This window comes from Galleria mellonella, unplaced genomic scaffold (assembly GCF_026898425.1).
Source record: "Galleria mellonella isolate WM207_F2 unplaced genomic scaffold, CSIRO_AGI_GalMel_v1 utg83, whole genome shotgun sequence".
NCBI classification, from domain to species: Eukaryota; Metazoa; Arthropoda; class Insecta; order Lepidoptera; family Pyralidae; genus Galleria; species Galleria mellonella.
In genome coordinates, this window is record NW_026442162.1 from 3,204,646 (window position 1) to 3,220,020 (window position 15,375).

Below are 15,375 nucleotides of genomic sequence, written 5' to 3' on the forward strand. Positions count from 1 at the left end.
GTTATGTTGTTCAACTTGACTACAACCAAAAATAGAATACTGTCGTTCGGAAGTTTAAATTAAAAGTCGTTATTGTAATTATTTCGATTAAGAATAAAACGAAATTAAAATATTTTACACAATAAATTCTTTATCCGGGAAATTTAAAACATTTATATTATTTAAACTGCATATTAAAATGTAGGTAATTTTGCATATTCGACAGGTTTTTTTATCATTTCTCGTTGAATACTACTTATGAGATTATTCGTATCCATCATAAATATAGGACATTGGCGGTCTATCATTATTATATAAATAAAGATTCAAAATATGTGATTTTACCTACCATACATGACTGTATGATTGCAGTCTCTTTTCATCTTCATAGAAAGAAAAAAAAATAGGAAATTAAATGAAATGTCATATTGACACTTGTCAACATTCATTTAATGTCTTTACGTTTGTGATCTGACAGTTGTCATTTTATTTTACGACGTCTTTGTGTATCACTAAACGACTTTCATTAGAAGTGAAACGATAGATAATTATTTATAAATAACACAAAATACGGTTTTACTTTAACAGTCGTAATAAACTAGATCTGTAGTAATTATATAAATTGCACATTGTTCAAGATGTCTCACAAGGATCCAGGACCTATCCCTAACAGGTGGCTAAAGTGCCCACGAAAGGCTACTAGTTTGGTTGCAGACAAATTTTTAGCTTTTAAGACACCTCTAGGTAGTCAATTTAACGACAAAGTACCTGAAGAAAGTCGATTTACACCCTCTATGCTGTTCTCCTTTATGAAAAGCATGAAGGTATGTATTGTTTGCATGCATCAACAGTTTATTTATTGACCTACTGCCAAAAGTGCTTTATAACTGCTTTGGTGAATTATTTACTTAGTTTTTATATATAGGTCAGTGACTAGCCTCACTAGGAGAATTGACAGAGAAGAAATAATTCAATTGATTAAAAGACTTGAGACATCCTATAGAGATGTAAACTAATAAAATCAATCTAACTTTAGATATGTCAGAATAGAAACAAATGGTAGTCTCTCTGCCTAATAAAAAATATTTATATTAAGTACTTACATTATACAATATCATTATCAATTCTTAATAAATTTTCTCAAGATTAAAGTTATTTTGTTTATATCATAGTGTGAATACACAATCAGAATAGTATTATAAATATGAAAGTTTGTAAGGATGGATATTTGGTACTCTTTCATGCAAAACCTACTGAATGGATTTGAATAAAATATTGTACATGGATAATTTATATACATTGGATGTGTTCTAAGTTAGGATATATTCTTATATACTGATTCACATGGGCAAAGTCATGGGATACAACTAATTTTTAGTAAAAGGAAAATACTTTTTTTTTCTATAAGACTTCGTGGCTATAAATAGAGATGTAATTGCTTTAATCACTAGTATTTGAAATAACAACTATCACCCATTGCTGTAATTATATATTTACTGTAAATATTTTCTATATAAATCTAATATAATAATAAGTTTTTTTTAACGAGCAATAATAAAATAGAGATGTATAGAAATAGTATAGCTATCGGTATACACTGGCAATGCACCAGTGAATATTCTGACAGGTCGACCTCCACATGGTCCCTCCTGGAAACTCGTGCTGAACAATGGGCTAACTGACCTGCATATACTGTTAGCGCAGGCAAGGTTGCGATCCCATTATCATACATTAAAAAAAATGTACCAGTAAATGATGATAGGTGAGGATAAAAGTAAGGCCATTGTGACAAATTCAACAATTATTAACTACAATAGTTTCCAGTGGGAATCATGTGGGGGTCAACCTAATAATGTATATTGGTAACAAGTAGGCATTTAGACCCCATTACTAACAATCCCTTTCCCTTTTTGCAATGGTATTTAGGTGCTAGATTTTTGTCAAATATAACTAAATAAATATTTTATTATTAATGTAAATGAGGATCTACCCTGAGGTTAAATAGTATGGAGTCAATTATTGAGAATGAACTTTTCTAAATTAACTTAGGCTGGGTGTTTCAGGTTTCATTTCCTATGGCCTTTGCCTAATAAGGCATGACAGCATATTGTAGCCTTAAAACCAGGTATCTGATGTGATCTTGTTATTACAGTAGAATCTTGATTATTTGAACCTATTCTTTACTGTTCTAATTACCTATTTAGAAAGAGTATTATGTATTAACTAGCGGCCCGTCCCGGTTTCGCACGGGTGGACATTTTTACATTTTAAAAAGTGGCCATTAAAGCAGCACACGCGACGAAAGCTTAAAAAAATGGAGTAACTTCTCCCGTTTTCCCAACATTTCCCTTCACTGCTCTGCTCCTATTGATCGTAGTGTGATGAAAAGTATACTATAACCTGCCCAGGAGTATGAAGAATAATTGTACCAAGTTTTGTTAAAATCTGTTGAGTAGTTTTTGTTTCTATAACGAATGTACAGACAGTCAGACAAAAATTTTACTGATTGCATTTTTTGCATCAGTCTCAGTCACTAATCACCCCCTGTTAGTTATTTTCAAAATATATTTCATGTACAGAATGGACATCTCTACAGATTTATTATAAGTATAGAAGATTGTATAAATAGATATTAGTATTATGTAATCCATTATCCTTATAGCTCATAATTATTTATATCGTAATGACTAAATGACATATGTTAAATATGGTTAATTGTTTTTAAAGTCAAATTAAACAATTAGACACTAATGCTTGTTACAGGTAAAGCTTGGATTATGGATTGATTTGACTAACACCAGCCGTTTTTATGACAAGAAGGAGATTGAAAATATGGATTGCAAATATGTAAAATTGCAGTGTCGTGGACATGGTGAAACACCATCTCTTGACCAGACTAAGTAATTTTAACTCATAGATAAATATTATCTCAGTAATTCGTTTCTGCAAATTTACTGACCGACTCAACAAATACAAATTTATAATTTTTTTTCTAAAAAAATATTGAGCTGTTTCAGAGATTGCATGAACAAACATAGTGACACAAAATTTTTATATAGATATTAATATTTACAATCAAGTTGATATTCATAATTCATTCATATAATATTTATTCTAATCTACTTATAATCATAAATAACACAATAAGTACCAATTTATTGTAGAAATACCTAAATTTACTTGTATTTTTACAACAAAAAAAGAGAATATTTAATATTTTTACAATAAATTATAAATAATATAATGAACAATTATAATTTATCATAAGTTATAACAATTATGAGATTTTTGACATTAAATCATATTACTAGCTTAGACTTGTGTATAATAAATAAGTTTAAGAAATAGACAATCTCATATCTGATGAGTCATCAGTGACCAGATTGTCCATTGTGATGGTGATGAACTGATACCCTTCATTATCACAACAGATCAGAGAATATTCAAGAACAGATAAATGGATTACAATGACATTTGGTATACTTTATATTACCAAATACATCTATAGAAACAATTGTTTTTTTTTTTTATTTTTGGTGATTATATTTTATATGTTCATTTTATAATTTCAGAACATTCATTCAACTAGTGAGCAAATTTCTCGCACAGAATCCTCTACAGGTGATTGGTGTCCACTGTACTCACGGTTTCAACAGAACTGGCTTTCTCTTAGTCTCATATATGGTGGAACATTTGGATTGCAGTGTTGAGGGTGCCCTGTATGAGTTCTCGAAGCTGAGGTAAACTTTCTTGTGACAGTTTGTGAAGATCTTTATAAATATGCACTAGTAATATCTCTTGTGTTGAAAGCTTTTGTTAGCCATTTTTAATCATGTAAATGTCAAAGTCAGCTTGTTTGCCTCCTTAAGGATTAAAGGAAATTTGTGATTGTTGACACTTTTTTTTATCTGCCACCTTTATAAAGGGTATGATGGGATGACCTTTATAAAGGGAAGAGAAATTGTTATAGTGCAAATTAATATGAGGAGTCTTAATAAGAACAATAGAAGCTAAAACAATAATTTTTATAAATTTTGTCTATATATGTATGTAAAATTTTATTTATTCCAATATCACGTAAAAGCTACTGCTTCAAATTGAATGCGATTTTCATAGTTGTGTTCCTAAAGGTTTAATTTAAAAACCGATGTATGTTTTATCTTAATACGACATATAGAATTGGTATTTTTCATAAATTTTTCTACTTCTAGAATCCACACGTAACTTGTAGTAAAAAAGATAGTAGCTTTTTTTATACCACTGAGGTGGCAAGCATACGGCCTGATGGTAAGTGGTTACCGTAGCCTATGAACACCTGCAATACCAGAGGTATTACGCGCGCGTTGCCGACCCTGTAGAAACCTCTTTACCTCCCTTTTGAAGAACCCCATGCTCTAGTCTCTTGGGAAAATCTCGGCAGGGAACTCATTCCATAACCTGAATGTTCGTGGGAGGAAACATCTCTGAAACCGCGCTATACGCTACCATTTAGGCTGTAGGGCATGAGCATGAACTCCCTGTCTATGGCGAGCTGTACGTATACTTAATATAATACATTTATTTCCTAGACCTCCGGGCATATACAAGCAGGATTATCTACAAGAGTTATACAGGAGGTATGACGATGTCGAATTTACTCCTGCAGCTCCAGAGAGGCCTAGCTGGTGTATTGGTAAATATTGCCAGTTTTGTTGTTATTTTATTACTTAAAAATAAACCTGTATAATAAAAATAGTTATAATCTTTTCCCGTTTCTCGGTTGACAAATAGTATGTAAATAGCAACTTTATACAATTTCTCAATATGTTGATATTCGAATGATTTGTTATATTGGAATTTAGTTGCAATCCATATGTTTTTTTATCGCACTTAACCTCGTCCCCCGTATGTAAAATTCGCTCGTCAATGTAGAGAAAATAGATTTTTTGTTTGAACCTCAGTCGCAGTTAATGGATATTCCGCAAGTAGATATCCAAAATACGAGTACAGTATGTTAATTAAGATAAACCATTCCTTAAAACTGATGATAGTACTTATAATAAGGTAATTTTTTTTCCTAAGACAAATCATGTTCCTAGAATAAATATTTTTTGAGACCTTATTAATGAACACTAACGTCATTTTAAGGAATAGGTTTTTTAAATAACATACTGTATAATATAGACAAGTGCCTTGTGACATATACAGTTTACTGGGTATCCTCCACCCAGAATATAAATAAAGGTATTAAATGGATTTTTTGCCATTAATAATTCATAATTCACTTTTTTAGAGGAGGAAGAAATTGATTATGATGATGATGATGTCCCAAATGCACAATCTGAACCAGAACCAAACAGTTCATCACAGTAAGTTTCAATTACAATCCATAATTAATATATTTGGGAAACGTAAAAGAGCTTATATTTTCTACAGGCCCTTAAGTAACTTAGTTTATGAATATTTTAAATGAAGACATAAAATAAAAATGGAAGGATGCAGGAGACCTTGACTAACCTATGACGAGATGTATAAATAAATATGTATAAAGTAGAAAGATTTGATTGCTTATTTGGTATGAATATATTCAAAAACTATTCAACTGATTTTAAAAATTCTTTCACCTATAGAAAGCTACATTATCAGCGAGTAACAAAAACTATATATTATTTCCGAAAATTCTATTTTCGCATCCTAAAACTAAAGTGTTTATAAAGGCACAGTCTATGTCTCACGCCCTTTTTATTTCTACCGGGATATATTTACTGAGCAGGATAAAAGGTAGCACATACACTTCTCTATTCCATATTATATCTGTATACCAAATTTCATACTGATTTGTTAAAGCATTAAGAAATAACAAACAAACACAATAATAATAAAGATCATATTTGGAACTATTACATTTATTTATTTGTTATATGTTGGCCAATATTTAATATATATTATGTGGAAACAAAATATTAATCAAAGATAAAGTATTTTATCTATGTCTTTATATATTTCAGTTCTGGCCACAAACGGAAAGGTAGAAAGGAGACTACACACAAAAAGGCTGTATTTGTACCTGGAGTAAGAGGCGTGGAGCCCTTCAATACTCAGCCACGCCTCAGCGAAGTACAGAGGAAGACACAAAAGTTTTGCGAATGGGATAAAACAGGGTTCCCAGGTGCGCAGCCTGTTTCTATGGATGTAACAAATTTGAGGAAATTACATGAAAAACCATACAGAGTTTCATGGAAAGCGGACGGAGTGAGGTGAGTTGAAGAAATAAACCATAGAAAGTTGTTTAATATCAAATGTCACCTACATTCAAGTAATATTTATCCTTCTTCTGTATCACAATAAAATTCAATTTTAATCAAGTTAAAAAGCCCTTGTTTCCATCGCCAAACAATTGTGCATGTATTTTTCTTCCAAAATCAATGAGGGGGATATTGTCGGGAATACTATGATTATATATATGATTTTATATTTATATTTATATGATATATAATATGATTTTACCTATCCTTGATATCCTTTTACCCACCATTACCTTACTTTTCAACAATTCCCTGTCCTCCGGTTTCTTTCCTTCAGCTTGGAAAGCAGCTTTCATAATCCCTCTACCAAAAAAGAAACTTCCTTCCTCGTTCTCAGATTACCGTCCAATTTCTATACTCCCTTTTCTATCCAAAGCCTTAGAACGCCTTGTCCAACAAAAACTTAACTTTTACCTATCAAGAAACAATCTCTTAAATCCTCTTCAATCTGGTTTCCGTCCTGGTCATAGTACGACTACTGCTCTTATTAAAATTTCTGACGATATCCGTTTTGGCATGGAGAATTCTCAATTAACGGTCTTAACATTATTGGACTTTAGCAATGCTTTTAATACTGTTGATTTTGATATTTTGTTAGGATTGCTAACCTCTCTCAACATATCTCCAACGGCAATTGACTGGTTTCGTAGTTACCTGTTTGGACGTCGGCAACGTATTCGCATTGATGACGTTTTATCTTCTTGGTGCCATACGTCAGCTGGCGTGCCGCAGGGTGGCGTCTTATCTCCTCTTCTATTTGCCTTATTTATTAGCACTATCACTTCGAAACTTCAATCTTCCTACCACCTTTATGCAGATGATTTACAGATTTACTCTTTAGCCCCTCTGGTTGATATCTCTTTAGCAATATCTACTGTTAACGCCGATCTGGAACGTATATCTGCGTGGAGTAAATCTCATGGTCTTGTTATAAACCCCTTGAAGACACAAGCCATTATTATTGGGAGTCCCATACTTATTTCCAAAATTTCCTCGACCAGTCTTCCGCCTGTGGTTTTTGATGGGGTTATGATAGATTACCAGAAAAAAGTAAAAAATCTTGGCATTATTTTTGATAACACTTTGTCATGGTCTCCACAAATCTCGGAGGTCAGTAAAAAAATGTTTGCTGCAACTTTTGCCTTAAATAGACTACGTAATTTCCTCCCAGTTAACACCAAAATTGCGCTCGCACACACCTTACTCCTACCCATTCTTGATTATGCCGACTCATGTTATTTAGACCTCACCGAAGAGCAATTAAACAAGCTTGAGCGTCTCCAAAATTTATGTATCCGCTTCATATTTGGTCTTCGCAAATATGATCACATTTCTCAATTTCGTACTCAACTCAAGTGGCTCTCTATCCATTTTCGTCGTAATCTGCATATCCTGTCTCTTCTTTACACAATCCTTTTTAATCCTGCTGCTCCTGATTATCTAAAAGACCGATTCTTGTTTCTCAGTGAGGCTAATGATCATACTTTACGCAGTGTCAATAACCTCCGACTTAAATTTCCCACTCATTCTTCTTCCTTTTATTCTAAATCCTTTACTGTTCAGGCAGTTCGTCTATGGAACTCACTACCTACCTCTATTCGGTGCGCTCAAACTCTTACTAGCTTCAAAACCTCTGTTAAATCTTACTACCTCTCACTTTAGTACTATTTTCCTGTGTTCTCTCTTCATTTTCCTTCGTCATTTTTTTCTGTTGTATGTATGCTGTTAAGTATGTGTATATATGTATGTATGTATCTATATATGTTTGTATATGATAATATTTATATAATAGTGCGCCACCTACTCTTTGTCTTTTTCTCAATGTCCTCTACCCAAAGGTTGTCTGGAAGAGATTGCTTAGCGATAAGGCCGCCTTTTGTGTCACTTCTCATTAATATTTACTGTATTTGTTATTTCTCTTTTTATTTGGTGCAATAAAGTGTAAATAAATAAATAAATACTTAATATGGAGATGCAACACCATCACGAAAGGCAGCGCAGGAGTGTCATGGGTGTTTTACAACAATCGTATCATAGATATTAGTTATCACATTTATTCTAGCATTTTCTTTTAATTAAATTTACAATTATTTCCTATAAAAATGTTTATGTTCTAAGTGTTATTGGTACCCACCATATTTCTTCTTTCTCTCTTTCACTTTTCCTTGAGGATTCCTTGTACAATTTAGTTTACAATCCATATTTTTATCTTCTATGTTTATTTCCAAAGGTACATGATGTTAATAGACGGCGAGGGAGAGGTGTACATGTTTGACAGAGACAACTGTGCCTTCAAAGTGTTTGGTTTAAGATTCCTGCACAGACATGATCTGAGAAGACATCTAAAGGATACATTGCTTGATGGTGTTAGTAAGCAGTTATTTTTAATATTTTTGATATACTTAATACTTTTGTACGTGTGAATGTCATTAAATTAAACTAAGATTACTATATATGCATTAATTGAAAAATTTAAAGAATAAGACCTATTATTTTTATTATTATATCAGTAATTAACTGTCCACTGCTGAACATAGGTCTCTCCCGTAAGGATGTCGGTTGCCAAGAGTGGCAACTACGGGCAAAATTCCGCTTTATTGGCGAGGCCTATGTCCAGCAGTGGGCAGTTAACGGCTGATATGGTATGAATATTAAAATTCGTGTTGCATGTCGTTTATCTCGTTAAGTTAATACAAACAATACATTTTTACAAAATTTCATTAATATCTGTTAAGCGATTTCGGAGATTAACGTGTACAAACATTGTGACAAAGGATTTTATATACGAGTATTAAAATGTGTTTGTTGTTTGCAGGAATTAGTTATAGACAAAGTGAAAGGTCAAAACATACCAAGGTATCTAGTTTACGATATAATAAAATACGAGGGAGAAGACGTCGGCAAAATGGCGTTCTACCCCACGCGGTTGGAGTACATTGAGAAAGAAATTGTTAATCCCAGGTATGCCACAATTAGTGTCTATGTATCTATGTCTATTTTTATAATTTTATATGTATATTAATTATATCCCGCGACTCGGCTCGGGGTCCTATCGTCATAATAAATTGACATAGAAAAGAGAGACTTTACCAAAGGGAGACTGTACAAAAGTCGATTGCTTGGGTACCTCTGTCCCATTCGTATTTCAACCGTGAAGCAGTTGTGTCTGCATGGTTGTGTTTCGGTTTGAAGGGTGGGATATGGCGTGAATTTACAGGGTACAGAGGAATAACACCTGAGTCCTCAGGAGCGGCAACGTATGGGGGGGTATTATGGGCGAAACAGTATACTCTGTTATGTCTATGGTACTGCTCATGTCTATAGGCGACGGTTACCACTTTCCATCAGGTGGGCCGTCAGCTTGTTTGCCATTCTAAGTTGTATAAAAAAAAGAACATAGAATTAGGTAAAGACCTTAAGAAATGAAATGTCAAATGCGATTTTTTTTTCATATCCAATTGGCGGTTTCAGAGATAAGTGTGTTCAAATAAAATTTCTACTTTAAAAAGTTAGAGGCTTTCAATTCAAGTGTATTTTTTTTTTTCACGTTTGTTACCCTAATAACATCGTCTGTTATAAACCGATTTGGAAAATTATTTTTTTATATGAAAGGATGTACCACTTAAATAAAATTTCTATGGGGCCAATCTGTAATCAACCAATCACATAGAAATTTTATCAAAATTGGTTTAGTTTTTAAATCACATGTTTTGCCACAATTGAAGTGTTTTTAGTGCAACACAATTTTAAATTATTATATTAGTATTGATTATTAGGTATTTCATTTTATTGTTTACATTGTTTATTTAGTTTTTTGATTATATACTATTGCTGAACATAGGCCTCCCCCATAGACTGTCATTGCCACAGTCATGGAAACAGTCCAGAGCCACCGGCAATCACTGACTCTCTGCAATTTTATTATGCTGTCGTTTAATTATACATAAATAAGTAATGAAAAGGTAATTTTCTTAAGCAGATTGTCACGATGTATGCTATTTCATCGAATTAAAAAAAACACAAAGGATTAACAAGCTGAGGGGGCAATACAAGTATTGGTCGTATAACTTTTTGAGCTTTTGAAATTCTTTTTTATTTTCAAAAAACAACTCCATACAAATAAGCTCAGGACTGTTAGGCACAGGCATAATATTCAACAGTGGACAATGATTAGCTGAAATGATCTCAAAAAAATTAAGGCCATCTATAAAACTCTGTCAGAACCCTAAGAAGTACTAGTACTTCTTTATCTTATGATTTTCAACAAGCTTTTTCCTTACAAATGATGACAATTCCGAAATAATAAAATAATAATAATTTTTTTAGGCACGAAGCAATGATGAAGGGTATCATAAAGAAAGACCAAGAACCATTCAGCGTGAGATTAAAGCAGTTTTGGGAGGTATCGATGGCGTCACGGCTGCTAGGCGAAAAGTTTGCGAAGACGTTATCCCATGAACCAGATGGACTCATTTTCCAACCATCCAAGGAGGTAAATTTTATTAAATATATCAAAGAGACTTAATCGTGGGGGGTTAGGGGGAAAGGGATTGTTAGTAATGGAGACTGAGAATCCCATTGCTAGTAATATACCCAACCAGGTCGACCTCCTCGCGGTTAATTCCTGATGAATTCATCATGATGGGCTAACTGGCCTGTTTTCATTCTCATCTATCATCCTTCACGGGTGCTCGGCAAGCGTATACCGTAAGCGCAGGCGGGGATACCATACCATTATCACCCATCAAAAAAAAAATCGTGTGGTCAACATTTAAAGATTGATTATATTATTATTAGTAGTCAATCTTCCCTCTTAAAACATCACCAAAGCCTATATATGTATTCTTTACTGCACTTGTAAAAAAAGATACAGCGATTAGTTTAACAACGTGTTAGCAAACGTTGGTTTATCTCTGAAAGTGATCTTTTCCAGCCAACCCAATACAGAGAGAAAAACTGATTATCGGGTAATCTAGTGCAGAAAGTGTACAGGAAAAAAATAAGAATTTACAAAATAAATAGAATACTAAGAAAATAAATCTACACAAATTGTAAATAAATAAAACGCGTAATACCTCTGGTATTGCAGGTGTTCATAGGCTACGGTAACCGCTTACCATCAGGTGGACCGTATGCTTGTTTGCCACCTCAGTGGTATAAAAAAATATACGAATAACAATTCAATTGTTAATAAATAATAACTTAATTATTCAATTGTTATTGAAAGTTTCACACTTAAATAAGCTTCAGTATGAATTCTCTTAATTTACGTTTTGTACTTTTTCAGCCATATCAACCTGGCCCGTGTCCGGACGTTTTGAAATGGAAACCGAGCAATATGAATAGCGTTGATTTCAAGTTGCAAATAGTTACTAAGGATGGATTAGGGTGAGTTTATAAAAATGTATTAGCTTTTACCTTGCGATTTCGTCTGTTGACTGAGATATGTTCATTGACCAGGATACAATGTAGCCTTTATCATTCTCCATACCATGTAGTATGTTAAGCAATCTCTAAGGCTAATAATAATAATATTTCTTTATTTATAGATTACAAAGATCCATTCTTGTTAGTAACAATTGATTTGAACTATGTTAGTAGAAAGAAAAAAAATACAAAATTCATTTTATGGCCCCTATAATAATTTTGACCCACAATGAAAGGATCAGGCTATCGTATTTAGTACATGTCAATGCCCTCAGAATACTGTTACTGCTGCCACGCAGTCGGTATAAAAGAGATGCGATCCGTTTGCGTCTGATATTTGCTGTTTGCGACATTAGATCTTTGATACATTTGATGCATTGACGAGTTCAGGATTATTTTCTGAGCTGGACCTAATTTCTGAGGGACCCGACTCCTTAAATAATTAAAAACACTCCCACAAAAAACCGACTTTAATTTTGACAAACCATTTACTTTGCTCTAAAAATTAAACTACTGAACCGATTTTGATAAAATTTCTACAGGACCGATCTGTGAGTATATCTTTTAAGATAAAAAAAAATATTCAAAATCGGTTTATAAGATAACGGGGTTATGAGATAACAATAAAAAAGAATTTTCAAAATTGGTTTATAAATGGGGTTATGAGATAACAAACATAAAAAATACAACTGAATAAAGAACGTCCTTCTTTTTTTAAGTCGGTTGAAAAGGCATGTTTGCACTCTCGTCTCAAGCCATAACTTAAGGCTGTGCGATGACAATAGAAACAATGCGGCACTGCCGATAAACAAAAACATCGCTACAAAACTTAAAATCCCTATCACTGATAGGAATTACCAGCGGACTTTAAAAGACTTTAATAATAGGTAAATATACTAACTTGTTTTTTTTTTGTTTTGTTTTAGGATGTTACCTACAAAACAAGCCCTCTTGTACGTTGGACAATATAGTGAACCGTTCGCTTCAATGCGAGTAACAAAAGACATAAAGCATTTAAATAATAAAATAATAGAGTGCACTTTTGATCAAAACACCAATCAGTGGGTTTTTATGAGAGAAAGAACGGATAAGTCATATCCAAACAGCTTCAACACTGCCAAAGGTATTTCGAATTATAAATAAATAAGTACTTAATAAAAATTATATTGTTGGTAGTCCCCTGTAGCTGCTTGTTTACGCAAATAAGGTCTCGGATTCAATGTTTCATCAAACCAAACAAGGAAACGAGCTTTACTCGATTGGTTAAATTCTAGGTATACTGAGTTGTTCGATGTTAATAACATAATGTAGGTCTTTTTTTCATGGGTGAAAATAGAATAGTAACCCCTTAGCTATTATTGAACGCTGGTGGGGCACCAGTGAGAGATGATAGGATGAAAGAAGGTCAGTTGGCTCATCATAACCAATTCAAGAATCTAACACGATGGTTTCCAAGGAGAATTGCATGGAAGTCGACTTGACCCTATTACTAACAATCCCCCCCCCCTATACATAATGTAGGTTGGGCATCAATAGTGGACACTGAAATTACAAGGGGGGCGCTGCAGGGACCACGCACCAGTAACGGGTCACAATAAATCTGACGTTGATATTCTTGTGGACTGTCTTGGCACCCCTGAAAATCAGAGGGATTACGTGTTTTAGTCGTTAGGGACGCCAGTCAAAAACTTGCCCCAATCATAGACCCCAATAAAGTCGGCTCTGAGAGAGACTCGTGGCCACCAATGAGACGTTATCATGATATTAATATCAACGTGTAAAGGATTTCTTCATATTACATAGAATCTATGTCATAGAGTATATTTAATTATTGATGCAAGTGACTCGGGACCGTTTCTTATGGCACAGTACAAACTCTACTTAGTACTGGACTAGATGATGTTGTATATGACCTGTAATATTTATTTATTAATTTTGTTACAGCTGTATGCGAAAGTATACAAGAACCCGTTACCAGCGAGCGACTTCTGGATTATATTAAAAAACATCGGTTCCACGACGATTCCGATATTATGCCGCCACCTAAACGTTCGCGTTACTAACGTGGTGGAAGCTTAGATAAGAAATGCCAGTAAATATAAACATTGATACTTGAATTTTTTATTCGGGCAGCAGTAGTGATGTGTCAAATAAGATCGAGGTACTCGGATACTAATACTTAATATACATAATTCGGATATACGGTAATCGAATACAGGTTTCGGGTGCTTACGATACCCGTACTTAAAGTCGACTCGTGTGATAGTAAGTTGTCCAGGGCCTCTAGACAAGTGGCAAGCGAATTCGTCGATTGAATCGACATAGCTAGCGAGTCCGTGAGTTGGAATGAGTCATCCGGCGTTGCTATCTCATTCTATCTCATGAACTCGCTAGCGATGTCGATTCCATCGACGAATTCACTTGCCACTTGTCTAGAGGCCCTGATTCTGTTTCTGAATTATATATTTTTCTTAATCACAAAATGAAGAATGGTTAGATTACTGAACATTTATTATCTATATGAAAGTACTCTTCCGAATCCTCTGACTCGAATCAAGATTCGATCGTTTTTAAGGAGCGGTCGAATAAAAAGTAGGGCGGATAGATACATCGCTAAGCAACAAACACGCACGATACTTTTATCGTGATTCAATGATCGTTTTTTTTTATGATACTTAGAATGGCAAAGCTGACGGTACACTTAATGGGAAATGGTAACCATCGCCTTTAAACATAAACAATACCATGGGCATACCATATATAATAATCGTATATTGTAATTTTGCAGTGGCATCGCGTTTAGGCTTTATCATGTTCGGTAGCAGAGTCGAATACAAACATTTTACAGGTATTCCTTCGACACTGTAAAAATCGCACGATAGAGCTGATTCTGAAACGCCATTTTTGCAAACCTATCTCTTAACCTAATATTATAATTTGATAATTTCAGGAAATTATTTTAAGGAACATTTTAAACTAAAATTATATTAATTTTGACTTAAATCTATTATATAATTAATTCATATTTGTCCCTACAATAAAAAATAAGCTGTGAATATTTGTATTTACCAACTAAGACAGCTTGATAATCTCCCAATTCGCTTCCTTAGCAATCACAATATATACAAACAAATAACATTAACTGGACCCTTTCTAAATAATTTATCGCCATTCTGCGAAACTCGACAAGTTTACAAGTAAATATATCCAAGTCCGGTTACTGGCTGGAACATGGAAACAGTCCCTTTGATGTGCTCGAGCATAATTAGAAGTTATATCAAATTGAAATTTTAATTTTAGAGATAGCCTTAGAGAAATGGCGCTCCAGAATCGATCTTAATATTCTCATAATTAACTGGCTGAATCAGTGTGCAACTGATTTGTATATATGAATATGGATTAGGAAATGACTATAAACGTTTAAAATAAGAGTCAATAGATTGTATTACAAAATAGTAGGACCACTAGAAAACACTCGGATAAGGAGTCGTATTTATAAAATTATTAATGAAAATATGTCTTCATTTATGAAATTATAAATTGTAAAGATCTTATTTAAAGTATCATTGTTTGTTTTACTTGATAGCTGTAAATATTAAGCGGCTATTATAATTATACTCTCAATTAAATTAAAATTTAATAATACAATGATGTATGTATTAAATAAAATTCATGAAAATCAAAA

General features: G+C 33.3%; 1 protein-coding gene across 1 annotated transcript; it reads left to right on the plus strand.

Annotated features, from left to right (window-relative positions):
- Nucleotides 1-447: 447 nt before the first annotated feature.
- LOC113516699 (mRNA-capping enzyme) lies at nt 448-15,375 on the plus strand. Its single transcript, XM_052901870.1, has 12 exons — nt 448-803; nt 2,743-2,879; nt 3,552-3,719; nt 4,548-4,651; nt 5,252-5,327; nt 5,967-6,215; nt 8,494-8,629; nt 9,079-9,224; nt 10,590-10,755; nt 11,551-11,651; nt 12,617-12,813; nt 13,635-15,375. The coding sequence occupies exons 1-12, from the start codon at nt 618-620 to the stop codon at nt 13,751-13,753; spliced, it is 1,785 nt and encodes a 594-aa protein (XP_052757830.1). The 5' UTR covers nt 448-617; the 3' UTR covers nt 13,754-15,375.

Coding starts and splice junctions, on each gene's coding strand:
- LOC113516699 (XM_052901870.1), top strand. CDS start 618: ATGTCTCACAAGGATCCAGGACCTATCCCTAACAGGTGGCTAAAGTGC. Junction 6,216..8,493: donor TGGAAAGCGGACGGAGTGAG/GTGAGTTGAAGA, acceptor TTATTTCCAAAG/GTACATGATGTTAATAGACG. Junction 10,756..11,550: donor TTTTCCAACCATCCAAGGAG/GTAAATTTTATT, acceptor GTACTTTTTCAG/CCATATCAACCTGGCCCGTG.